Genomic DNA, 27,681 nt, shown 5'->3' with positions numbered 1-27,681 from the left:
CTTCCACCGAAGACAGCCATGCTTTAAGAGAAATAGACACAGATGTGGGTCTTGATGGAACTTAGGTGAAGCCAGAGAGCTGAACTCTGGAAGTAAGGCTGTTCAGAGCCCAGGGCCATACTTCAATTCTCATTACCTCGTGTGGGGATTATTACAGTAATTCATCATACTTCAATTCATCATATATGCTGTTAATCATCTTCTTAAAGAAGCACTCTGTATATCTAGACAAAACTATAAGTTGAAAAGATACATGCCCCTATGTTCACAGCAGCACTATCTGCAATAGCCAAGACATGGAAGAAACCTAAATGCCCACTGACAGATGAATGGATAAAAAAGATGTGGTATAAATACACAATGGAATATTACTCAGCCATAAAAAAGAATGAAATAAGGCCACCTGCAGCAACATGAAGGGACCCAGAGATTACCATGTTAAGTGAAAAAGGTCAGAAAGAGAAAGATAGATACCATAGCATTTGATATCACTTATGTGTGGAATCTAAAATACGACATAAATGAATGTTTCTACAAAGCAGAAACAGACTCGCGGTCACAGAAAATAGACTTGTGTTTGCCACGGGGGTGAGGTGGAGGAAAAGAGGATTGGGAATTCCGATTACCAGATGCAAATTAGTACATATGTTGCTAAGTCGCTTCAGTTGTGTCCGACTCTGTGCGATCCCATAGACGGCAGCCCACCAGGCTCCCCTGTCCCTGGGATTCTCCAGGCAAGAACACTGGAGTGGGTTGCCATTTCCTTCTCCAATGCATGAAAGTGAAAAGTCAAAGTGAAGTAGCTCAGTCGTGTCCGACTCTTAGCGACCCCATGGACTGTAGCCTATGAGGCTCCTCCATCCATGGGATTTTCCAGGCAAGAGTACTGGAGTGGGGTGCCATTGCCTTCTCCGATTAGTACATATAGGATGGATAAACTATAGCACAGGGAACTATACTCAGTATCTTATGATAAACCACAGCGGAAATGAATATGAAAAAGAACACACACACACACACACACACACACATCTTTGCTATATAGCAGAAATTAACACCACATTGTAAATCAAATATACTTCAATAAAACTCTTTAAAAAAGAAGAATCACTCTGGTCATGCCATTTTCTTGTTGAAAAAAATCTTCAATACTAGGTGCATATCACATTCTTTTCTTGCCTTTAAGATATAGTGGCCTTCAGAGCATCTATATTGAACTTTATATTCAGAGACTGTCAAACATGGATAGCGTGATAACAAACTCCATGAATACAGATGGCAGCTAGTGTGATTAATCTCACTAGGATTTTGTTGTTGTTGGTTTATGGTTTGGGCTCATTTTGAATTAATTGTCCTCATTTTATTTATCTATTTTTAAAATTAATTAATTTATTTTAATTGGAGGCTAATTACTTTAAAATATTGTAGTGGTTTTTGCCATACATTGACATGAATCCACTACGGGTGTACATGTGTTCCCCATCCTGAAACCCCCTCCCACCTCCCTCCCCATCCCATCCCTCTGAGTCATCCCAGTGCACCGGCCCCGAGCACCCTGTCTCATGCATCGAACCTGGACTGGCAATCTGTTTCACATATGATAATTTACATGTTCCAATGCTATTCTCTCAAATCATCCCACCTTCGCCTTCTCCCACAGAGTCCAAAAGACTGTTCTTTACATCTGTGTCTCTTTTGCTGTCTCGCATATAGGGTCATCGTTACCATCTTTCTAAATTCCATATATATGCGTTAGTATAGTGTATTGGTGTTTTTCCTTCTGACTTACTTCACTGTGTATACTAGGCTTCAGTTTCAGCCACCTCATTAGAACTAATTCAAATGCATTCTTTTTAATGAACTGTCCTCATTTTAAAAGCAAGACACTTCTCAAAAATTCACAGGTGTCCGTTTCTGTTTTAAAAAGTCAGGGGACTTCTCTGGTGACCCAGTGGATGAGAACTCGCCTGCTAATGCAGGGGACACAGGTTCAATTCTTGGCCTGGGAACTAGGATCCCACATGCTGCAGGGCAGCTAAACCTGTGCACCGTGACTACTGAAGCCTGTGAGCCCAGAGCCCCTGCTTCACAACAAGAAAAGCCGCAGCAACGAGAAGTCTGAGCACCGCAACTAGAGTGGCCCCCCTCGCTGCACCTAGAGAAAGCCTGTGTGCAGCAACGAAGACCCAGTGCAGCCAAAAATAATAAATGAATGAATCAATATTAAAGAAAAAAGAGCCAGAACTTTGGATCTCTGTTCTCACAGTGTGGTCACTGGACACGAGGAGTGGCTTCCCTCCTTAGATGGAAGTGCTCACTCTGTTCTGGGCTCCACGGCATTCGCTTTACTTCTTACACTGCATGCCTCGCCATTTGGGTTTGCTCCTTCAGCTCTGCACAATTGTTGTTCAAAGTCTTTTTAATCCACATTATAGAATTATCTCACAAATGCAATTTCCCTGTAAGGCAAAATGATACATGCTTTCCTTTGATAGGATCCAATCGGTGTCAAAATGTTCTAGTGGGTTTCCTTAAATTTATGCAAAAATTTAGCAGGACTTTTCTTTACAGTTCTACCTTCATCCAGCTGATCATACTCTGGGAATATAGTGAGATCTGTACTTAAAAATTTTGTTTTTATTTGGTTGCACCAGGTTCTAGTTGGGGCATGTGGGATCATCGATCTTCACTGTGGCATGCAGGATCTTCAGCTGTGATATGTGAGATCTAGTTCCCTGGGTTCCCTGCACTGGGAGTGCAGAGTCTTAGCTACTGCACCACCAGGGAAGACCCAGTAATTCTTTATATGGTTTCTTGACATCAAAACATTAGTTAGTTACAGAAGCTGTATAAAATATGTTCCTTTTCATTTCTTCTGTGAAATGGATTGTGAGTATAATGATTTAAAATCCACTTGGGGGCCCAGTTATTGTGTGGGAACTGCAGTAAGTACGATACTGAAGGGCTTCACTTAGCTATGTAGACCAGTAAACAGTGAAGGAGGAACACATTTCTTTTTTCTTTCTTTCTGTGGCTTTCTAAACCTTCTCTCTGACCCCCTTTTTTCCCTCCATCCTTCCTGAAAATCTCCCTGGGCCTCAGAGGCAGGTCCAAGGACCAGGGCATAAACTTTCTTGGATGGGGCAAGTGGTCTAAACCCAGAAATCTGGTCTCTTGGGACAAAGAGGGACTCAGAAAAGGCAAAAGGGTGAGAGGCCTCTAGGCATTGTATGCACGCACGCTAAGTTGCTTCAGTTCTGTCTGACTCTGTGCAACCCTATGGATCACAGCCTGCCAGGCTCCTCTGTCCGTGGGATTCTCCTGGCAAGAATACTGGAGTTTCCATGCCCTCCTCCAGGGGATCTTCCTGACCCAGGGTTGAATCCGAATCTCTTATGTCTCCTGCACTGGCAGGCAGGTTCTTTACCACTAACACCACTGGGGAAGCCCTAAACCCCATCAACTGCCCTTGTTATAGTGGACAATACTGAGGAGGCACCAAAAGCTTCCTGCAGGTTCCAAAAGAGCCAGAGAGCTGGATGCAGGAGGAACTGTCTCTAAATATTCTCTTGGCCCATGAACAGAGCTGGAGGAAGACTGAGAAGGGATTTACAAGAGACTGAGCCGTGTGTCTCCTCATCCTTCAGCAAGGTGGAGACGGTGCCACTGGTCAGCATGATGCATGCCCACGGGACGCTCAGAAGGAACACTTCCTCTCTGCATAATGAGCAATACAAATTCAAAATAATATACTGAAGTAGTACACTTCTGATTTTGTGTGCATTGATAGACATGCATTCACGGTGTTTCTCTTTTCATAGTAAAGTCCCAGGGAGGCAAACACTCTGCTTCCTCCCCATCTTCTTGCTTCCTCCACCTCTACTTAGGAGATAGTTATACTGAAGTTCTCCATCCTTCTCCACCGCTTTCTCGATTTCTCCACCTTCGTTCAGCCTCTTTCCTTTCTACACGACCAGCAATTTATCTCCCGAATCTTTTTTATTTTTCCCACTATTTTTGGTTTTAAGCCATAAGGTATGTAGAATCCTAGTTCCCTTACCAGGGATCAAACTCAGGCCCTGTTGTCCTTGGGAGTGCAGAGTCTTAACCACTGGACTGACAGGGAAGTCCTCTCTTCTGCTTCTAGCCTCAGCATCTAAATCTCCAGTCTCCCTACTTAAAACTCCATCCTGCTCCTTCCTTCATCTCACTCTTTACTTCCAGGTCAATCCAACCTCTGCCATCTGAGTTTTGACCTTGAAAACCTCTCTTCCTGAGGACACTGTGGTTTCCAGAATGTCAAACCCCGCAGACTGTGTGACCTCTTGGCAGTACTTAACAGTGCTGACCACACTCCTCACTTAAATCCTCTTTTTCTTTGGCTCCTGTGGCAGAGGCCGCCAGTTACTTGCTCCATATTCCTTAGTAGTTACTTGGTCACCTTCCTTAGTAGCTATAATTCCTCTCTCCCTCTCAAAAAAGCAAAAACAAAAAAAGTCATTTATCAGCTGCCCCTGCAGGTGGGGTGGCCAGATAAATGTCCTAGCCAATGAGATTTAAATGGAAGCTGTCAGATGGGCCTTCTAGGGAAGTCCCTTAGAGGGAGATATATTCAGTTGCTGTGGGCATCCCTATTTACTCCTGACCCTTCTTCCTTTCTCTGCCTAGACTTGATGGCTGGGGCTAGAGCAGCCATTTTGCAACACATGGAAAAGGACAAAATCACAGAGATGTGATTCCTGCCATTATCCCATAGCTGTGGAACTAATATCAGTCATCCTTATCTCTACACTACTTGTTACATAAGAAAAATAACCCTTTCTTTTGTTTAATCCACTGTTATTTGGGTTTTCTATTATTGCTAGTGAAATCAACACTTAACTGATACAGCTCCAATGACTCTGCCATTTTCATCCTACTTCTTTAATCTCTTCAAGACCCCTCTTCTTCCACACCCCCTACACGTTGCTATTTCTTGGTCCTCTTCCTCCACTGTTTCTCTTTCTTTTCTTTGTGTCAGGCGTTTTTCTTTTTTTTTTTTTATTTTATTTTTAAACTTTACAATATTGTATTGGTTCTGCCATATATCGCAATGAATCCGCCACAGGCATACATGTGTTCCCCATCCTGAACCCTCCTCCCTCCTCCCTCCCCATACCATCCCTCTGGGTCGTTCCAGTGCACCAGCCCCAAGCATCCAGTATCGTGCATCAAATCTGGACTGGCGACTCGTTTCATATATGATATTATACATATTTCAATGCCATTCTCCCAAATCATCCCACCCTCTCCCTCTCCCACAGAGTTCAAAAGACTGTCCTCCACTGTTTCTCAAACAATCCAGTGGTGTCTGCTGCTTCCCAAGCCATGATGACTCCAAATTCCAGTGTCTAACTCAGACCTTTCATCACAGCACCTGCCTGTCATAGAAGAGCCTTATATATACTATACTCACAATTAAACTTTCCAGCTTTCCCATAACTGTTTTCTTCCTTCTAGTCACTGGAGCTAGGGACCTTCCCCATTCCTCACCCTCATACTCAGCTGGTCCTGAAATCCCAACAAGTCTCTTTCCAACAGCTCTGATTTACTTCCCACTTCATCAGTCCTAATGTCTTACACAGGCGCCATCATTTCTTCCTGCACCACTGCATATGCTAGCTCCTCTGCTTCCCATCTACGATCAAACTGGTGTCTAAAAGAATGCAAATCTGATCATGTCATTCCTTTTTAAAAATTCCTTCAATAGCTTCTTGTCCCTCACAAGAAAAGAATTCCAATGTCTTTGCATGATCTGAGCCTTACATGTCTTGTCAACATTCCTTCCATTATAGCCACATAAAATCACCTTCAGTTTCCCAAACTTGCCATGATTTTTCTCACTTCCTTGCCTGATTGTCCTCTCTGCCTTGCAGGCTGGAAACTGTGCAGAAACAAAGTTTTAAGTGTATGTTTAGGAACCTGACTTGACCCTTTATCTTCCTGGGACTTCTCCCATCTTTGTGCACAGAAACTCAATAGTAAAGACCTGTCAGAATTTGAGAGATTTTTGTATTGATCACTTAACATAATGTGATATAAGAATTAATCTTAACATATAAGAATTAATATTCTTATAATCCCTTTTTTAATCAAAGAATTCTCTGCAAGTCTCTTTGGACCAAACTGATCAAAATAAACATCAGTTGCCTTTGTTGACTTGTATATATCTTTTCATTTAAAATTTCACCTTTGTCCAATGTAAAACATTTCTCCATTGTGCACTCAACAGGAAAGGAGATATTTAATGGGCTAAGTGTTGGGGTTTCTTCTATTTATTATCCTATTAAATTTTACCTTCTGCTGCTGCTGCATCGCTTTAGTCGTGTCCAACTCTGTGTGACCCCATAGACGGCAGCCCACCAGGCTCCCCCGTCCCTGGGATTCTCCAAGCAAGAACACTGGAGTTGGTTACCATTTCCTTCTCCAATGCATGAAAGTGAAAAGTGAAAGTGAAGTTGCTCAGTCGTGTCCGACTCTAGCGACCCCATGGACTGCAGCCTACCAGGCTCCTCCATCCATGGGATTTTCTAGGCAAAAGTACTGGAGTGGGGTTAGAATTTTAGGGTCCAGCCCCTAAAATTTTCCCGAAGAGGAAATCAAAGCTCTACTGATGCAGGAACACAGCACCAGGGAGGTGGTCATGGGCAGGACATACCTAGCTCCTGGCTATGGATTAAGCTCTTGCTATCTATGGTGAAGGCACAGACCACCTCCAATTCACAAAGAAGGCTACCCTCTGCTTCCAAAGAGGAGAACAAAGTAGACCTCAAAGAGCCAGTAAAGCTAATCCTCTTACACCACTTAAGGCAAATGACAGCACAAGGGGTTTAGGAACAAGAAAATTAGAAGCATTAAGTCCAAGGCTCTGTCTGCTCTGGGAAAGAACAGCTTTCTCCCTTCCTCTCTGACTCTGTGGCCCACCTTTGGGCCAGTGGAGGCTCACTCACCCTCTGGGTGATGGGTTTACCATCCTGGATCTGCACGGCCAGCCCCAGGTCAGACAGTCTGCAGTTGCCGAGGTCGTCCAGAAGCACGTTCTCGGGTTTCATGTCCCGATAGACGATGCCGAGGGAGTGGAGGTGCAACACGCCACAGGTTATCTGGGCCGAGTAGAAGATCACCCTGCTCATGTCCAGGCCTGGTTCACCCACGCTGTAGATGTGGAACTTGAGGTCTCCACCATTCATCAGGCTCATCACCAGGCAGAGATGGGACTTGCTCTCAAAGGCGTACGCCAGAGAGACAATGAACGGGCTGCTGACCCTCTCCAAGATTTCCTTTTCCAAGAGAGCCATTTTCTCACCATTTTTCTTCTTCAGTCGCTTCTTGTCCAGTTTCTTACAGGCATACATCTTACCGGTGTTTTTCACCTGGACAGCACATACCTTAAGGAGAGAAAGAAAGGGAAAAGAAGAGGTAGAAATAGACAGCAGTGGAGAGAGGAAGGGAGTGGAGGATACAGAGGATGGAGGGGCAGAAACCAATCAAGGTGGCAAGATAGCAGGCTTACTGAGGAAAGAAAAGCTGTGAGTGAGAGGGTTCTTGGAGAAGGAGCTTCGACCACAGTGAGGTATCACGTGACGCATACTAAATGGGCCATTAAAAAAAAAAGGAATAACAAGTGTTGGCCAGAATGTGGAGAAACTGAAACACTCATGCATTGCTTGTTGTTGTTTAGTTGCTAAGTTGTGCCTGACTCTTTGTGACACCACGGACTGTAGCTCACCAGATTCCTCTGTCCATGGGATTTTCCAGGCAAGAATACTGGAGTGCCACTTCCTTCTCCAGGGGATCTTCCTGACCCAGGGATCAAACCCAAGTCTCTTGCAGTGGTAGACAGATTCTTTACTACTGAGCCACCAGGGAAGCCCTCATGCATTGCTGGAGGGAACTTAAAACATGAAGACTTTGGTGATTTCCCAAAAAGTTAAACACAGAATTGCCCTAAGATAAGACCCAGCAATTCCATTCCTCGCCACATATGAAACAGAAATGAAAGCAGGTATTCAAATTAATACTTGTACGTAAATATTTACAGCAGCGCTATTCACGATAGCCAAAAGGCAGAAACAACCCAACTGTCCATCAATAGATGAACGGATACATGAAATGTAGTATTCCCATACAGTGGAATGAAGTATTGATCCACGCTACAAGGTGAATGAACCTCCAAAACACTACTCAGCAAAAGTACACTTTTCAGTGAAAGAATTCAGAGACAAAAGCTCACATATTGTATGACTCCATCTATATGAAACATCAGAATAGGCAAGTCCATAGAGGCAGAAAGTAGCCCAGAGGCTGCCAGGAGCTTGGGGGTTGGGGTGGGGAAGTAGCTGTTAATGGGCACAGGAGTATTGAAAATGGAACTAGAGATGATGGCTGCATAACATTGTAATGTATTAAATGCTATTAAATTGTACACCTGAAAATGGTTAATGGCTAATCTTATGCAAATTTCATCTCAAAGAATTTTTTTTTCTTCTTAAAAAAAAAAAGCTGAACACAGCAGCGGTGCAAAACAGATTTATAGACTCTAATTCAAGATGATTGTTTTCTTAGGTACCTGAAGTTTTTCTCAAATTACCTCCATGAGCACAAGTAAAGGGGAAGGGAACTCTCCCATTGTATTGATATCTTGATATTCACCAAAGGGGCATTTCAGAGTGTTCCTGCCTCCTGGAAACCCCATGATCATGATTCCTGGCCAGTTCCACATCTTGTTTGTTTTTCCTATGGCATTCTCACTTTATTTCACCCAGCGACAAAAAAGAAGAGGTGAGAGCAAGCTAGGAATGCTTTCTCCACATGTGGCACTGAAATTAGTTCTAAGATCCCTTAAGATTAAAAAGAAGACAAAAAGAAGACAAACAGAACTCTATTATGCCGTCTATCTCCTCTTTCAGCCTGGCTCCTCGCAGACACTTACCTCCCCGAAACCACCTTTCCCCAGCACCCGGAACTCTTCAAAGTACTTGTCTGACACTGGCTGCATCTCGAAGACTTTCCATTGCAGAAACTTGTCATAGAAGGGACTGGCTAGGAACTCCCGGAAGGGCTGGTCCTGCAGGAAGGCCATGACCTCGGCCTTGGCCAGCTCCACCAGGGATGCTCGATCGTCGTCGGTGGTGGCTGCTTGGCACTTGGTGACCAGAGCTGGGCTGAAGAAGGGGTGTGGGCGCCCCGGGACAGGGGCGGCGGCACAAGTGGTCACCAGCCCCTGCAGCGCGCTGCCCTTGGCGGGGCCCTCTTCGGCCAGCTCCCAGCTCTGCACCTCCTCCAGAAAGCCCCTGGCCTCCTGGTACGCAGGCACCGTGGCCAGGAAGTCCCGGAAGAGGCGGCGGCCGATAGGCTGCTGCTCGCACAGACTATGGAAGTCGGTGGCCAGGGCCTGGCGGAGCTGCTCGCAGCTCTGCGGCCCGGGCAGCATCAGGCTCCGGCGCCGGCGCTGCAGCTCCTTGCTGTCGGCGTCCGAGGACTTCCGAGCCTGCAGGTAGGCCGTGTTGGCGATCAGGTTGTCCAGGCCCCCCATGTCGACCATGGCTGAGCACCGATCGTGCTCCCCTGGTACAGACAAGGAAGGATGGAGAGTGGCGGCGGTGGAGACGCGGTCAGGCCCGGGGCCAGCTGGCAGCTCTCTGATCCGAGACGCAGTGACTTCCAGGGGATTTACAGCGAATCTTTGGGGTGACGGATGGGACTGGTGGAGGGTGAGGAAAGAGGTTTCTCTAGTAAGAAGCTTTGCTGGCTATGTATAGCTGGCCAGGGACGGGCGCATCACGGATCACCCAGCAACCTGGAACACCTGCAGGGTCTACCTGTTCATCCCCTGGCCATGTTCCTCACACCTGCTTCCTGCATCCAGTGACCAATCACCAAAGGAAAAGACTCATTCTACGGTGATGCGCTGTTTGCTGTTGACAGCAGTGTTTTCAACTGTGTCTGATTTTACATTTCCCAGCAAGTGCAAGCTCTGTAAACCCCTAGGAGAGACGGGTCAGGAAGAGGAGCTGTGAGAAGCTGGAGAGGTTTTCCTTCCCCCAGTCTAGCAGCCTGATACAGAGCAGGTTACAGAAGGGGATGCTCTGAGCTGCGAGTCACTGGACATGTTCCCAGAGGCCCAGGTCGTGACTCTCAGGGCAGGGGCTGTGGCTCTCCCATGGCCGGTGGCACCCTCAAGTGCCTGTGGAGATCCTCAAGACATGGCTGCCTTAGTTCTGAGGAGTCTGTGACCTACAGTACCCTGTTAAACGGGGAGGGTCACCCTGACCCAGAACATCCCGTGAAATGACATCAGCAGGGAAGTCGCCCACTTCACAGCAGGTGGCCCAGACTCTCCCAAGGGCACAAGCCTAATGAAGGGGACCTGAGAGTGAAGGAGCTGTGTGTGGAGACCCCAAGCAGGGATGTTCCAGGCATGGCCCCTGGACACCTCGGCCCAGGCTGCTTCATGAAACCAGGAAGCTTCCCTCCACGGAGATGACTCTGAGCTGCCCCAGACCACGACCTCACAAAGAACAGAAATTGGTTTAGACAGAGATCAGGCTAAGAATCTCTGCTCCAAAAATAACACTTGTGTCCTACAGGGAGAGAATTCTAGGGCTTTTTCTTCACAAAGCAAGGCTAAGGCAGCTTAAAAACAAAGTCATTCAGTATTATGCCAGAGTGTTTAAAAGGGAAAAAAAGAGAGAGAGGAAGGAGGACGGAGGGAAAAAAAAGAGCTGGTCAGTCTTTTTCCAAACAAACAACCTCTAGCACACTCTCTGTCAAAACATCACTGTGATGGCCATGGTGGGCCTGAGCAGAGCCTGCCACCTGGCCCCCGGAGCAGATATGCGCTTGGCCTCACGCTACCAAGAATTATGTAATGAACTCGTGGGTGCCCTTTGGCTCTGCACTGCTGCGCTGTAAACCATCGGACCAGTGCAGAGGTGGAGGATCTGCATGAGTGACCACTGTTCAGAACCATCATCTGCTTTGCAACCCACACTAAAAATGTTGATACTTTTTTTTTTTTGTCTTTGACAGGTAATCCCAGGCTCACATTTCTGAGTAGAGAAAAATCAATTGGAGACTCTCCCCTAAGTGGGAAATGACTTTCCTGTTTTTTTTTTTTTTTTAAGAGTAAGGTTCTTTTGTTTATTTTAAATGTTTATTTACTTATTTGTCTGTGTTGTGTCTTAGTCACGGCATGTGGGATCTAGTTCCCTGACCAGGAATCAAACCTGGGTCACCTTCTTTGGGAGCTTGAGATCTCAGTCGCTGGACCACCAGGGAAGTCCTTCCTATGGTTCTTATGAATATAGTGGCAATCCAGCAGGGCAGAACTTTGAGAAAATGGTATGGCTGTCATCACATCACTATTTAACCTCACTGAAAAAAAGATGTTTTTCACTGATGCCTGTATCTGCTATGAGCTGCTTGATTCCACTGGCATGGATACTTACTTTAAATCACCAAGTGATCACTTAACCCTGCACTGTCCAACACATAAATGCAAGGCCACAGATGTAATTTCAGATTTTCTAGCAACCACATTAAAGAAACAAGTGAAATTAACCTTAATAAGATATTTTACTTGGCCCAATATGTGCAAATTATTATCATTTCAACTTATATTTGATATAAACATTGCTAATGGGATATTTTACATCTTTTTTCGTGTCCTGAGTTTTCAGAATTGACTTTGTATTTTACACTTACCAATTCAAGTCAGTCACATTTCAAATGGTCAGTAGCCACATGTGGTCAGTGGCCACCTTGTTGGACAGTATGGACAAATTTTCTTCATGTAGCTTTGTCATTCATAAGTAAGAGAAAGTTTTTCTTATTTTTTTTCTAATTAGTAATACTATAGACCATCTGGGTAAAAAAAACTCTCTTAGTAATTAAACATGATCTGACTGATGAGAATGGAATTTAAATAGTATGTTACAAAGTTTAGAATTTATAAAATGATTATACATCAACTACTGCAATTTTAAAGAGTACCATTATTTTTAAAATTTTACCCACTTGAAACAAAAGAAAGGTCTAGTTAAAAATGGAACACTTGGTGTGATTACTAACAATTAGGATTCAGGGGTTTTCCCAAATTGATGAAACAGTAATTGTAGATCAGTTAAAGAACAGCACTAAATCCTTAGCTTAGAAGCAGAGCCAAGTGCTGGGCACATTCAAGGTACACTGCACCAGTGGAGGAAATCATCAGAGATCTTGGACTGGAGATGTGGCCCTATGGTTATAAGCAGCCCAGCACAGCTTGGGAGAGCTGAGTCCTGGTTTTAGCAAGTCCTAGCTGTGTGACCTTCTGCAAGTTAGTTAACTTCTCTGAGTTTCAATCTAATTATGAGAAAAGAGAGATGATCTATGTTTATGCTTTTAAAAAATTATAGTTGGTATACAATATTATATTTTGCAGGTATACAATATAATGATTCCCAATTTTTAAAGGTTATACTCCATTTATATCAATGTTGATTTTTGAGTAAGTTCTTGAGAGAATTAAATACCAAACAGTTACTGGCACAAAGTTGACAACAAAGGTCCGTCTAATCAAAGCTTTGGTTTTTCCAGAAATGGTATGGACCTAACAGAAGCAAAAGATATTAAGAAGAGGTGGCAAGAATACACAGAAGAACTGTACAAAAAGATCTTCATGACTCAGATAATCACGATGGCGTGATCACTCACCTAGAGCCAGACATTTTGGAATGTGAAGTCAAGTGGGCCTTAGGAAGTATCACTATGAACAAAGCTAGTGGAGGTGATGGAATTCCAGTTGAGCTACTTCAAATCCTAAAAGATGATGCTCTGAAAGTGCTTCACTCAGTATGTCAGCAAATTTGGAAAACTCAGCAGTGGCCACAGGACTGGAAAAGGTCAGTTTTCATTTCAATCCCAAAGAAAGGCAATGCCAAAGAATCCTCAAACTACCGCACAATTGCACTCATCTCACACACTAGCAAAGTAATACACAAAATTCTCCAAGCCAGGCTTCAACAGTATGTGAACCGTGAACTTCCAGATGTTAAGGTGGATTTAGAAAAGGCAGAGGAACCAGAGATCAAATTGCCAACATCCGTTGGATCATCGAAAAAGCAAGAGAGTTTCAAAGAAACATCTACTTCTGCTTTATTGACTATGCCAAAGCCTTTGACTGTGTGGGTCACAACAAACCGTAGAAAATTCTTAAAGAGATGAGAATACCAGACCACCTTACCTGCCTCCTGAGAAATCTGTATGCAGGTCAAGAAGCAACAGTTAGAACCAGACGTGGAACAACAGACTGGTTCCAAATCAAGGCTGTATATTGTCACCCTGCTTATTTAACTTATAGGCAGAGTACATCATGAGAAATCCTGGACTGGATGAAGCACAAGCTGAAATCAAGATTGCAGGGAGAAATATCAATAACGTCAGATATGCAGATGATACCATCCTTATGGCAGAAAGTGAAGAACAAAAGAGCCTCTTGATGAAAGTGAAAGAGGAGAGTGAAAAAGTTGGCTTAAAACTCAACATTCAGAAAACAAAGATCATGGCATCTGGTCCTATCACTTCATGGCAAATAGATGGGGAAACAATGGAAACAGTGAGAGATTTTATTTTTGGTGGCTCCAAAATCACTGCTGATGGTGACTGCAGCCATGAAATTAAAAGACGCTTACTCCTTGGAAGAAAAGCTATGATCAACCTAGACAGCATATTAAAAAGTAGAGACATTACTTTGCCAACAAAGGTCTGTCTAGTTAAGGCTATGGTTTTTCCAGTAGTCATGTGTGGATGTGAGAGTTGCACTATAAAGAAAGCTGAACCCAGAAGAATTGATGCTTTTTTTTTTTTGAATTTTTATTTAATTTTTAAACTTTACATAATTGTATTAGTTTTGCCAAATATCAAAATGAATCCACCACAGGTATACATGTGTTCCCCATCCTGAACCCTCCTCCCTCCTCCCTCCCCATACTATCCCTCTGGGTCGTCCCAGTGCACTAGCCCCAAGCATCCAGTATCGTGATACTTTTGAACTGTGATGTTGGAGAGGACTCTTGAGAGTCCCTTGGACTGCAAGGGATCCAACCAGTCCATCCTAAAGGAAATCAGTCCTGAATATTCATTGGAAGGACTGATGGTGAAGCCGAAACTCCAATCCTTTGGCCACCTGATGGGAAGAGCTGACTTGTTTGAAAAGACCCTGATTCTGGGAAAGATTGAAGGTGGGAGGAGAAGGGTATGATAGAGGATGAGATGGTTGGATGGCATCACCGTTGCAAATGGACATGAGTTTGAGTAGGCTCCAGGAGTTGGTGATCGACAGGGAGGCCTGGCGTGCTGTAGTCCAAGAGGTCACAAAAAGTCAGACATGACTGAGCGACTGGACTGGAACTGAATCAAACAAAGTCCACAGTTTACACTAGGATTTCCTCCACCACTCCCCCCCTTTTTTGCTGGAATATTTTAAAGAAAATCCCATCTGTAAATACTTTGGTATTATGTATATATATACTGGGTACATATATGTACATAAATATTACATACCTTGTGCAATACAGACAAGTAGGATTTGGTGAAGCAGCTCAGAGATGAGCTTGAGCAGAAAGCTACTCCCAACCCAGGTGCTGGGGAAGTGTGTTCCTAAACCTTAGGGCCACAGACACCCAGTGATGGGGTTGTAGGAGGTTGAATGAAGCATTCAAGTCCTAAACCCCAGTATGTGTGAATGTGACTTTATTAGGAAATAGGGATTTTCACAGATGCACTCAAGTCAAGATGAGGTCACACTAGATTTGGGTGGGTCTTAAGTCTGGTGACTGGTGTCTTTTAAAAAAAGGAGAGATCTGGATACAGAGACACAGAGGAGATATACAGAAAAAAAAAAAAAAAAACAAAGACAGAGATTGGAGTAATGTGCCTATAAACCAAGGAACATGAAGGATTGCTGACACCCACCAGAAGTCAGGAGATAAGCATAGAACATGTTCTTACTCAGAGGCTTCAGAAAGAACCAACTCTGCTGACAGCTTGATCTTGGACCTCTGGTCTCCTGAGCTGTGAGAGAATGAATTTCAGTTGCTTAAGCTTCTTTAGTCTATAGAATTTTGTCAGCAGCCCTAGCAGGTTGATACAACAAGGGAGGCTGGGAGGTGAGTCATCTGAGATGTAGATCAGAGAAGGGCAAAGTTAGAGGACATATCTGAGAATAAGCAGATGGATAGTCAGCGTAAGTATCATGCCATTATCCCCCAATCACTGTTACCAACAATTCCTTAATATAATCTCATATCCAGAATAAACCTATATGTATTAAGTGTTGAGATTTGGACGTTTTGTTTCCTATCAAAATGGCAGACTTTCTAGTTGTCAGGCTTCTGTGGTATTGTGGTATAGCACCAAGAATTTCATTCAGCTCTATTGCAATTGATAATGAAACAGTCACTGTGCATCTGAAGGAACAATCCTTTCATTGGCAGGAATCTTGACCTTCTTTAAAAGCTATAACAGATTTCCTTAGTGGTCCAATGGGTTGAGACTCCATGTTTCCACTGCAGGGAGCATGGGTTCGATCCCTGACAGAGGAAGTTCCACATACTATGCGTGTGGCAAAAAAATAAAATAAAAGCCATACCAAGAAATTTTGGTTTTGAGGCTACTTAGACTAGAAGATTGGAGAAGGTAATGGCACCCCACTCCAGTACTCTTGCCTGGAAAATCCCATGAACGGAGGAGCCTGGTAGGCTGCAGTCCATGAGGTCGCTAAGAGTCGGACACGACTGAGTGACTTCACTTTCACTTTTCACTTTCATGCATTGGAGAAGGAAAGGGCAACCCACTCCAGTATTCTTGCCTGGAGAATCCCAGGGACGGGGGAGCCTGGTGGGCTGCAGTCTATGGGGTTGCACAGAGTCGGACACGACTGAAGTGACTTAGCAGCAGCAGCCGCAGCAGACTAGAAGATTCACTGGAAAAGACCTTGATGCTGGGGAAAGTAGAAGGCAGGAGGAGAAGGGGGCAACAGAAGATGAGATGGTTGGATTGCATCACTGACTCAATGGACATGAGTTTGAGCAGCTCCAGGCGATGGTGAAGGACAAGGGAAGCCTGGTGTGCGGCAGTCCATGGAGTTGCAAAGAGTCAGACATGACTGAGTGACTGAACAACAACAATAAGACTAGAAGAGGTTGCAACAACCCAAAGAATCTGTGGACATTGTTTAAATTCATAAATATTGATTCTTAAGAGCCATAATCTGGTATTATATAAACATCTTCCTCTCTAAATAAGACTCTGATTGTTCTAATAATGACTACACACCCATAACAGAAGATATTCTTCTTAAACAAGGAGTCATAAGAGCTGAAAGAGAAAATTAAGTAATTGGTATATTTGAAGGAAATAGAAAATACTTCCTGATAGAGGTTTAGTTTGAAAGTGGATCATGACAGATGCACAAAAGAAAATGAACTGTGTATATGTTTGCACAATGACACTTTAAACATTTATAAACAATTCTCCAGAGAGTAAGATATTTTATTAAAGAAGGCTAAGAGATTATTAGAGAAGACCAAACAATATAATGTTAACAAAGAAAAAGCAAAATAAAGTCTACTAAAAATATTACTATATATTTGATATATGGGGGAAATGTGAGAAACAGCAAGAAAAAGTTCTTGTGGTTACGATGAAGAGTAAAACCAAGTTTTGGTAGAACATAAAAGACTATTGTGGAAGTATAAACTATCAGGTTGAAGATAAGCTACAAAGATATAGCAGACATAAGGCTTCCCTGGTGGCTCAGTGGTAAAGAATCTGCCTGACAATTCAGGACACATGGGTTCAATTCCTGGATTGAGAAGATCCCCTGGAGAAGGAAATGTCAGCCCACTCCAGTATTCTTGCCTGGGAAATCCCATGAACAGAGGAGACTGGTGGGCTACAGTCCATGAGGTCAAGAGTCAGACGCGATTTAGCCACCAAACAACAGCAAGTATATTGTACAACACGGAATATGGCCGATATTTTATAATAACTATAAATAGAGCATAACTTAAAAAATTGTAATTCACTGTATTATATACCTGTAACTTTTATAATATTGTACATCAACTATACTTCAATTTAAAAAATCAGTTGTAGTGAGTCCCAGTTTAAAAGAAAGACTATATTGTGGAATGGAATGGAGAAGTGTTAAGTGTTTGCCACAAATCTTGGTAAGTCTGCTTCTAAAATATTTTCTTTTTTCATATTCAGCAAAGAATAAAATATTAATAATTATGAGTTGAGAAAATAAGAGAATTATAAGGAGAAGTGAACCAGCCAAGCATTTGATCCCAGCTCAGGGTCATCTCGGAGAAGGCAATGGCACCCCACTCCAGTACTCTTGCCTGGAAAATCCATGGACAGAGGAGCCTGGTAGGCTGCAGTCCATGGGGTCGCTAAGAGTCAGACATGACTGAGCGACTTCACTTTCACTTTTCACTTTCATGCACTGGAGAAGGAAATGGCAACCCACTCCAGTGTTCTTGCCTGGAGAACCCCGGGGCGGGGAAGTCTGGTGGGCTGCCGTCTATGGGGTTGCACAGAGTCGGACATGACTGAAGCGACTTAGCAGCAGCAGCAGCAGCAGCAGCAGGGTCATCTGGTGGGGAGGGGAAGTTATATTAAAAATATTTTCAAGTATATAAATACTGTCATGTTTGATTAACAGTGGTAACACAGGGGTCATTTGGTAATAGCAAACAAGATGAAAGCTTTATTTCCATATACAGTGCATGCATGCTCAGTCCTGTCAGACTCTTTGCAACCCCATAGACTGTAGCCAGCCAGGCTCCTCTGTTCATGGAATTCTCCAGGCAAGAATATTGGAGTGGGCTGCCATTTCCTCATCCAGGGTATCTTCCCAATCCAGGGATGGAACCCGAGTCTCCTCTGGCTCGTACATTGGCAGGCAGATTCTTTACCACTGAGTTACCTGGGAAGACTTCCATATACGGTAGGGGCCGTAATAGAAGGCTGGCTCTGGCATGGGGTAGCCTAAAGACAATGCAACATGATTCAGCTGGTGAGACTTAAGCATCTCAAATCTGACCTTCCATTGCAATAATGACCTTGATGTAAAAAAGGGGGATTAGGAAAGGTGGAACTGAGGACTAAGTCATGCATATCAACTAAAATCCTTATATCACTCTCCTGACATCTTTTCATTTGTTTGTTCTGTGTTTTCATTCATCCCACTGGTAGAGATAGATAGATACATAGACAGGAGGCTTTTCTGGCGGTTCAGTGATTAAGAATCTGCTTTCCTTGCAGGGGACAAGGGTTTGATCCCTGTAGGGGAACTAAAATCCCACGTGATGCAGGGCAATTAAGCTAGCACACAGCAAGTACTGAGCCCACACACTGCAACTAGAGAGAAGCCCCAAGCACCACAGCTAAGACCCAGTGCCACCAAGTAAATGAAAAATAAATTGAAAAAAAATAGACAGATAAATAAAACATATTATGTCAGATATTGTTCTAGGCACTGGGTGTGCAACAGTAAACAAAAGAGGAAAAAAAAATCCCTGTCTTTATGGAGATTACATTGAGTGGATGAGAATATCAACAAACAAAATAAGTAAAATGTATAATGCATTAAATGGTGGCATTACAAACTACCCCAAAATATCATAACCTAAAATAATGATTTATACCTTCTCAGGACTTGGTGTTTCATTGGGCAACTCTCTTCGAGTTTCACTCAGTGGGCTCATTTACCCGGTCAGTTGGCAGATGGCTGAGCTCGGCTGGGACATCTGGAAGCCACTGGAAGTTTTCAGCAGAGGAATGCTCTGCGTGGATGGACATTTTAACAGGAGCACAAGCTGAAGGGGCCAAGGCTAGAAACAAAATCAATTTGGAGTCTGTGGTAGTAACTCTGATGAGAGGTCAGTGGAGGGGGTAGGAGGGTTTGCTCCTGAGTTGAATGTGGGGTGTGGCAGGAAAAAGATCAACTCTGGGGTTTGGGGCCTGAGTAACTGGATGGATGAATTTCCTATAAATGCAGCTGGAAATCCTCCAGAAGGATGGGTTTCAGGAAAGATGAAGAACTCCGCCTTGCACCTGTTAAATCTGAACTGCCTGCGGGGCAACTGAATGGAGATCTTAACTCATCTGCTGGGTCTGTGAGTCTGGAGTATAGGGGAGAGACCTGGACTGGACATGTTCGCTGTCACCAAGCATACAAATGGCATTTAAAGCTGTAGGACAGGATTGCGACACAGTGGGGTGAGAGCAGAGAAGGTTAAGGACTGAGCCCTAGAGGTCAGAGGGCAGAAGGGCAGAGGATGCTAGCCTAGAAAGGATGTCCAGGAAGAGTGATGACAGATGCTGCTGATAGACCAAGCAGGATAAGCATTGAAGAACTGATCGTCGTTGACAGTTTTATTGGCTTCCTTGTGTTGGAGAAGACTCTTGAGAGTCCTTTGGACTGCAAGGAGATCCAACCAGTCCATTCTGAAGGAGATCAGCCCTGGGATTTCTTTGGAAGGACTGATGCTAAAGCTGAAACTCCAGTACTTTGGCCACCTCATGCAAAGAGTTGACTCATTGGAAAAGAGTCTGATGCTGGGAGGGATTGGGGGCAGGAGGAGAAGGGGATGACAGAGGATGAGATGGCTGGATGGCATCACTGACTCAATGGATGTGAGTCTGGGTGAACTCCGGGGGTTGGTGATGGACAGGGAGGCCTGGTGTGCTGCGATTAATGGGGTCGCAAAGAGTCGGACACAACTGAGCGACTGAACTGAACTGAACTGAGCTGTGAAGCTGAAAAGGAATATCAAATGGGATAAAAAAATGCTAATTTTACTTATAAAAGTGGGTACTTATAAATGAGAGGTTATGCTATGTATAAAGGAAAGCCAACCAACTAGCGTTGTAGTATTTTCAGAGTGGCACACCAGCATTTACTATTTGGGCAGATAAATGAACTCTGTTTGACACTTTTAATTAAGAATTTTTCCAAGGTGTTTTTAGTAGCAAACTTGACTGAACTATTTCTGTTGGTCACCGTAATCAAGGGTATTGACATCACTACTATGTCATACTGCCTATTTTGTCAGGGTAAGGCGGTGGCAGGCAAGACAAAGTTCATATAGTTTCGATGAACAGTGATTAAGTATGTTATTTTAATAAGATACTGAAACAAGAAATTTGCAATTTAAAGCTCACTGGGGAACTTGGCAAGAGCAGTTTCAATGGAGTGATGCGAGGAAACACTTATTAGACTCAGTTAATAGGGAATGGAAGGAGAAAGTTGGAACCAGGCAGTATAAGCTTCTCTTTTAAAAAAAAAAAAAAAGTTATTTATTGATTTATGGTTGGGCTGGGTCTTCGTTGCTGCTCAGGCTTTCTCTAGTTTTGGCCATGGGGGCTAGTGTCTAGTTGGGGTACATGGGCCTCTCATTGCCGTATTGTCTCTTATTTCAAGCTCCAGGGTGTTGGGGCTTCAGCAGCTGTGTCACGTGGGCTCAGTAGTTTTGGCTCCCGGGCTCTAGAGCAAAGGCTCAGTAGTTGTGGCACACTGGCTTAGTTGCTCTACAACCTGTGGGATCTTCCCAGACCAGGGGTCAAACCCACGTCTCTTGCATTGGCAGTCAGATTCTTTACCACTGAGCCACTAGGGAAGCCCAGTGTTAGCTTTTCTTTTAAGGAGTTTTGCTCTTGGGTGTGACCACTGGAGTGAGTGTCCAAGGTAGGGGTGGAGAGCACACGATCACTGGAGGAGAAGAGGTCAGGGGTTGAGAAACCAGGGTATTCGTAGCATCATTCATGTGAATGTTGAAGTCACTAAGAACGACCCAAAGAGTAGTGATGAAGAGATACACAGAGAGCCAGGAGCTAGAGTCTTCATCCAACAAAGGGGAGTGATTATGAGGCCATTAGTGAGAGGTGGAGTCTAATGATATAAGCATCAAAGCTGGGTGGTTTTAGGGAGGGAAGCAGCAACAGAGAGAAATTAAGACATTCCACATATTACCAGGCCCATCCATATGAACAAGCAGAAGGGTTGAGAGGAAGCAGTGTTCTCGGGGGAGAAGAAGGCTTGAGAGAGAAGAAGAAAGTGAAGTGGAGAAGGATGAAGATGGAGGAAACTTTTTAAAATAAATTTAGCTTTATTTTATTTTATTTGGTTGTACTGGGTCTTAGAGCATGCAGGATCGTCAGTGTTCGTTTTGGGTTGCGGGATCTTTAGTTGTGGCATGCAAACTCTTAGCTGTGACATGTGAGATCTAGTTCCCCAACAAGGGTTGGACGCTTACTCCTTGGAAGAAAAGTTATGACCAACCTAGACAGCATATTAAAAAGCAGAGACATTACTTTGCCAACAAAGGTCTGTCTAGTCAAGGCTATGGTTTTTCCAGTGGACATGTATGGGTGTGACAGTCAGACTACAAAGAAAGCTGAGCGCTGAAGAATTGATGCTTTTGAACTGTGGTGTTGGAGAAGACTCTTGAGAGTCCCTTGGACTGCAAGGAGAGTCAACCAGCCCATCCTAAAGGAGAGCAGTCCTGAATATTCATCGGAAGGACTGATGTTGAAGCTGAGACTCCAATACTTTGGCCACCTGATGTGAAGAGCTGACTCATTTGAAAAGACCCTGATGCTGGGAAAGATTGAGGGCAGGAGGAGAAGGGGACGACAGAGAATGAGATGGTTGGATGACATCACTGACTCAATGGACATGAGTTTGGGTAAACTCGGGGAGTAGGTGATGGACAGGGAGGTCTGGTGTGCGGCAGTCCACAGGGTTGCAAAGAGTCAGACATGACTGAGTGACTGAACTGAGGGATGGAACCCAGGCCCCATGCATCGGGAGCTTGGAGTCTTAGCCACTGGACCACCAGGAAGTTCCAAGACAGAGGATGTTTCATTAGTATGAATATCAGAGGTCACAGAGGAAGAGTTTCAGAAATTGAGGAGGAGTGGGACTGTGTGTGTGTTTAATTGCTCAGTTGTGTCTGACTCTTTGCAACCTCGTGGACTAGAGCCAGCCAAGCTCCTCTGTACGTGGAATTCTCCAGGCCAAAGAGTGGGTTGGCATTCCTTTCTCCAGGAAGTCTTCCTGACCCAGGGATTGAACCCAGGGTTCCACCTCCTGAGCTGCAGGAGGATTCTTTACTGTCTGAGCTACCAGGGAAGCCCCAGGAGTGGAGATGAAGGAATAAAAGGGAATGTAAAGGACTACTTGGGATTAGATTTAAGAGAATGGGAGGTAAGTTGGAAAGCCTGGGTTTCTTCAAGGGCAGGGTGGTCTCAAAGCAGAGGGTGGTACCCAGACCCTGAGTTTTCCAGGCGGGGAGGGGTGCACACAGAGTGCTGGAGCTCCCACTGGAACAATATGGCTGGAGTCAAGGGAGGTCTTATGTGCAGCACTTGGGCCCCTCCACCTGGTCTATGTAGGCAGAGCTTGCAGAGGTTTGGTCTGACCTAAGCTGGGAGGACCTGGTGTATTCACATGGTTAGATGATGGGTTTGAGAGCAGCCTGTGAGGACCTCATAAGGGCTTGAAGAGTAACTTCTTGACTTTACATCTGCCTTAAGGACCAAATGGCAGGGCTGTGGAGGAATTGGAGGGACTTCAGCACTCCTAAACTTCAGTAGGTATCTGTATGCACTCATAAAACTCCAATTCTGGACCATCAGTCAGACAGAAACTCAACACTACCAGCCTCAGGGCTGTTGAGGGCTATTTTAAGCCCAAGGTCTGGAAAAGATACATATCCATATCTTTATCCTTAAGAAGATTTAAGCCTATTATAAAAATTCAGTGTTAGTGTGTTCAATTTAGAGTTCAGTGAAGAATTTCAGGCTACCCTAAAATCTCCATCTTATAATTGGGGGAAGCTGCAAGATTCTGTATGTTTAAAACCCTGAAAAACATACTAGAAGAGAGTTGGAATGAATAAAATGTCTGCTCTTTTAAAAAGTCACTTCTTCCTTTACTTATTTCTTCTGTATTTTGATAAACTTCTTGAAAATGTAGCCCTTCTAATGAACTCCAAGGAGCTTTCTCAAATTACCTCCGCAGGGGACCAGAACAAGATGAGAAACACAATTATTTTGATTTGAGTGCTTTCTTGAAGAGTTGAACAATAAGACAAATGGAACAACCATTAGTGAATTTTCTTGTATTTTCCACTTAGTAACAAATGTAAAAAGGTGTTGGTTATGATCTTAAATAATAATATCCATTTCTGTTTTTAAATGCAGGTTTATTTTATATAGATTAAAATGCATAGCTCTTAAGTGTACAGTCTAAGAATTTTGACAAGTATGTAAACTCATGTAGCCATTACCCAAGTCAATTTATAGAACTTTTCTTTCATCATTGAAAGCTTTCTTGTGCCTTTTCCAGTCAATAGCCCCTCTGAAAGGCTACCATTCTTCTGATTTTTTATCACTATAGTTTAGTTCTACTTTTTATTGAACTTTGTAGAAATAGAATCATACAGTTAAATACTCTTTTATGCCTGGCTGCTTTTGCTCAACAAAATGTTTTGAGATTCATTCATGTTGCACCATGTATCACTTTTTCCTTTTATTTTTTTAGACTGCTACTCTATTCATTCCATTCTATGAATAGAATGTTATTCTTCTATTGATGGACATTTGGGTTGTTTCCAGTTTGGGGTTAGTATAAGTATGAAAAGTGCCTTTAAAGATTCATCGACATTTTTTTGTGGTCAAATGTTTTCATTTTTCTTGGGCAAATACCCAGGAATAGAATTGCTGGATCATAGGGTAGATGCATACTTAACTTTTTATGATCCTGCCTTTTATTTTCCAAAATGGCTGTTTCATTTCTTATTCCCACCAGCAAAGAAGAATTCCAGAGCTTCTGCATCTTCACCAAGACTTGGTGTTATCAGTCTTTTAAACTGGAGCTATTCTCTGGGGTGCATAGAGGCATTTCATGGCAATTTTAACTTACATTTCTGATGGGGAAAGTTAGGCATATTTTCATATGATGACTGTCTATTTGTATATCTGCTTTTGTGAAGTATCTTTTTAATTCTTTCGCCTGACATCTAGTTCTTTAATTAAGCTTTTGTTGACAATATGGCCTCATCAGGCAGTATTCTGTTGACTGACCATGTTCTTTAGTAGAGAAGCTGAATGTTTTGTAGACCTTGAGGCAGTGAAGGCAGCAATAAGATAGTTAGATAAGAGCTTTAGGTTTATATCTTTCTAAACAGTTTACATTTCTCAGGAAAATTATAGAAGCAATCAATTTTATCTGTGAAAGATTTCATGCACTATTTCAGTTCAAAGTTTCAAAATATAAAGACTAATTACTCTACAATCTCTGCATAAAAATAGAGTCAGGAAAAATACCTAAAAGTGGTATTATAGCCTGGATGATATGATTTTTATACAGTTATATTTTTGAGACATATAATTTTATTCAAGAACTATCCAAATTCGTGTCATAAAGAACATGTACTCAGGCTCATTAGAGTTTTTTGCTTTCCAAGTCAGCATATTAAAAAATACAAACACAAAGCTGTCATTTCAGAGAGAAAATGAGCTCTAAGATCCTTTCCAGTTCTAGGAATCTATAAAAAGAAAGTGCATGTGTTACAAAATCAGGCTGGTTTGCCTGATGCATAGCAAGCCAAACCCTGAGATGCCAAGGGTTTGCAGGAGAGAAAGTATTGACGAGGCACCCAAGTGAGAAAATGGGAGAACAAGTCTCAGATCTGCCTTTCTGAAGGCAAGGGACCTGAGACATTTATGGGATAAATGAGTAGAGTGGTCTCAGGAGTGGAGAAAGGTGATTGGAGGTAGGGAAAGAGTGAGGTGATCAGTGTTCTGTACAGGTGTATCATGCTTCTTGGGAGACGCATGGTCCAAAAAAATAGAGGTGCTTAGCATGTTCCAAAGGTGGAGTTTTTGACCCTCTGACATCTAAAAGAGTCATTCATGGACACCTATACAGGCCCAGTTTTTTTTTTTTTTTTTCAGTTGCAGCGTGTGGAATCTAGCTCCCTGACCACGGGTTGAATCCAGGCTCCCTGCATTGGGAGCTCAGAGCCCTAGCCACTGGACCACCAGGAAAAGTCCCAGGCCCAGTTATAAGATCAGTGGTTCCAACCAGTCTTAGCTGGCTTGAACTGGACAAGAGCTGACTCTAATTTCCTAAAAAACAACTTATGCTCCAGTTACTAGCAAGCCATAGGTCAGAGGTGTCATCTATAAAGGTGGTTTATGACTCTTGTGATAGATTACCTAGGCTATGTGAAGATTGGAGGTAGACAATTAAGGAAGAAAAAAAAAACTAAAGCAAGCTTTACTTTGGCCACCTAATGCAAAGAACTGACTCATTGGAAAAGACCCTGATGCTGGGAAAGATTGAGGGCAGGAGGAGAAGGGGATGACAGAGGATGAGATGGCTGGATGGCATCACCGACTTGATGGACATGAGTTTGAGTAAGCTCTGGGAGTTGGTGATGGACAGGGAAGCCTGGTGTGCTGTAGTCCATGGGGTTGCAAAGTGTTGGACACAACTGAGCGACTGAACTGAAATGAAAGCAAGCTTAACCAGTAAGGGCAGGTTACAAGCAGAGGGGTTTTAACAAGTTGTTCCCTTATTTATTGTTTCATAAGACAAGCTCAAGAATTTCTGTTAGTCACCAGCTTCGTGGGGCATGGTTTCACATGTAACAACAACTCCCCAAGTATAAACAATTGTTAAGTTACTTGCTAACATGAATTGTGGCAGATGATATAGGTTGATTCATCCAACACCTGTTCCCAATGACTTTTCCTTTTTTATTCCTCTACTGTAAAAGTTGGTAAGTCAAACTTTTTTTAATATAAATGTATTTATTATAATTGGAGGCTAATTGGAAAATCAAACTTTATCTCCCTTTCCCTTTGCTTTAGAAGGGGCTGTGTGACAAAATTCTGGCCCATGAGAAATAGACTAAAGACAGTGGGAAGGGTGGCCCTTCCCAAGTAAAAGTCAAAGTCTCCTTAAGGAAAAAAAAATCCTTCCCCCACACCTCCTCACTTTTCCCCAAGAATGTGAATATGAGGCATGCAGAACAGCAGCAATCCTGGGAGCATGGGGGAGAGGGCGTGAGAATGAGATTTTAAGATAAAGATGTCAAGGGCAGAAAGGAGAGAGTCTGGCTCCTGATAGTGCCACCGACCATTGTATTAGCCCTGCTTCCTACCCCGGCCTTCTCATTGTGAGACAATTACCCCCCATCTTTTAAAGCAAATGTGCTCAGGTTTTCTGATATTTGCTGCCAAATGTATTGCCAGCTGGTTCACTAGTGTTTAAAAGATACCAGAACAAACATGCAATTAACTCTACATTATGCACCATTATCTATTTGTTAAACCTGACTTATTAAGGATATAACTAGGTTTTCCAGGAACTCCAAGTCTTGAGACATAATTATACTTTTACATGGGAAGAAGGGCTTAACATTTTTCAGCATATTATTTGCCCCAGAACTTCCAGATGTACAAGCTGGATTTAGAAAAGGCAGAGAAGCCAGAGATCGAATTGCCAACATCCACTGGATCATATAAAAAGTGAGAGAATTAAAAAAAACCACAAAAACCTGCTTCATTGACTATCCTAAAACCTTTGAGTGTGTGGATCACAACAAACTGTGGAAAATTCTTAAAGAGATGAGAATACCAGACCACCAGACCTGCCTCCTGAGAAACCTGTATACAGTTCAAGAAGCAATAGTTAGAACCGGACATGGAACAACAGACTGGTTCCAAATTGGGAAAGAAGTACATCAAGGCTGTATTTTGTCACCCTGCTTATTTAACTTATACGCAAAGTACATCATGCGAAATGCCGGGCTGGATGAAGTACAAGTTGGAATCAAGATTGCTGGGAGAAATACCAATAATCTCAGGTATGTAAATGACACCACCCTATGGCAGAAAGGAAACAGGAACTAAGGAGACTCTTGATGAAGTTGAAAGAGGAGAGTGAAAAAGCTGGCTTACACCTCAGAATTCAAAAAACGAAGATAATGGTATCTGGTCCCATCACTTCCTGGTAAATAGATGGGGAAACAATGGGATGACAGACTTTATTTTCTTGGCTCCAAAATCACTGTGGATGGTGACTGCAGCCATGAAATTAAAAGACGCTTGCTCCTTGGAAGAAAAGCTATGACCAACCTAGACAGCATATTAAAAAGCAGAGACATTACTTTGCTGACAAAGGTCCATACAGTCAAAACTATGGTTTTTCCAGTAGTCACGTACGGATGTGAGAGTTGAACCATAAAGAAGGCTGAATGCCAAAGAACTGATGCTTTCAAACTGTGGTGTTGGAGAAGACTTTTGAGAGTCTCTTGGACTGCAAGGAGATCAAACCAGTCAATCCTAAAGGAAATCAACCCTGAAAGTTCATTGGGAGGACTGATGCTGAAGCTGAAGCTCCAATACTTTGGCCACCTGATACGAAGAGCTGACTCACTGGAAAAGCCCAGGATGCTGGGAAAGATTGAAGGCAGGAGGAGAGGGTGACGACAGAGGATGAGATGGTTGGATGGCATCACTGACTCAATGGACATGAGTTTGAGCAAACTCCGGGAGATGGTGAAGGACAGGGAAAAC

At 43.3% G+C, this 27,681-nt stretch overlaps 1 protein-coding gene across 1 annotated transcript in view; it reads right to left on the bottom strand.

Moving 5' to 3' along the window:
• The window catches only part of GRK7 (G protein-coupled receptor kinase 7), a 40,327-nt gene extending 30,744 nt beyond the window's left edge, over positions 1-9,583 (bottom strand). The window contains exons 1-2 of the mRNA XM_086374642.1: positions 8,972-9,583; positions 6,990-7,427 (exon numbers count right to left, since the gene is read on the bottom strand). Coding sequence (XP_086230768.1) covers positions 6,990-7,427; positions 8,972-9,583 — 1,050 coding nt within the window. The remainder of the gene's footprint in view (positions 1-6,989; positions 7,428-8,971) is intronic.
• Between the last annotated feature and the right edge of the window lie 18,098 nt (positions 9,584-27,681).

Source organism: Bos grunniens, chromosome 1 (genome assembly GCF_055505025.1).
Source record: "Bos grunniens cultivar Pamir isolate PY7600 chromosome 1, Bosgru_T2T1.0, whole genome shotgun sequence".
NCBI classification, from domain to species: domain Eukaryota; kingdom Metazoa; phylum Chordata; class Mammalia; order Artiodactyla; family Bovidae; genus Bos; species Bos grunniens.
Note: the sequence above shows the minus strand (reverse complement) of the source record. Positions and strands in the feature narration are given on the sequence as shown.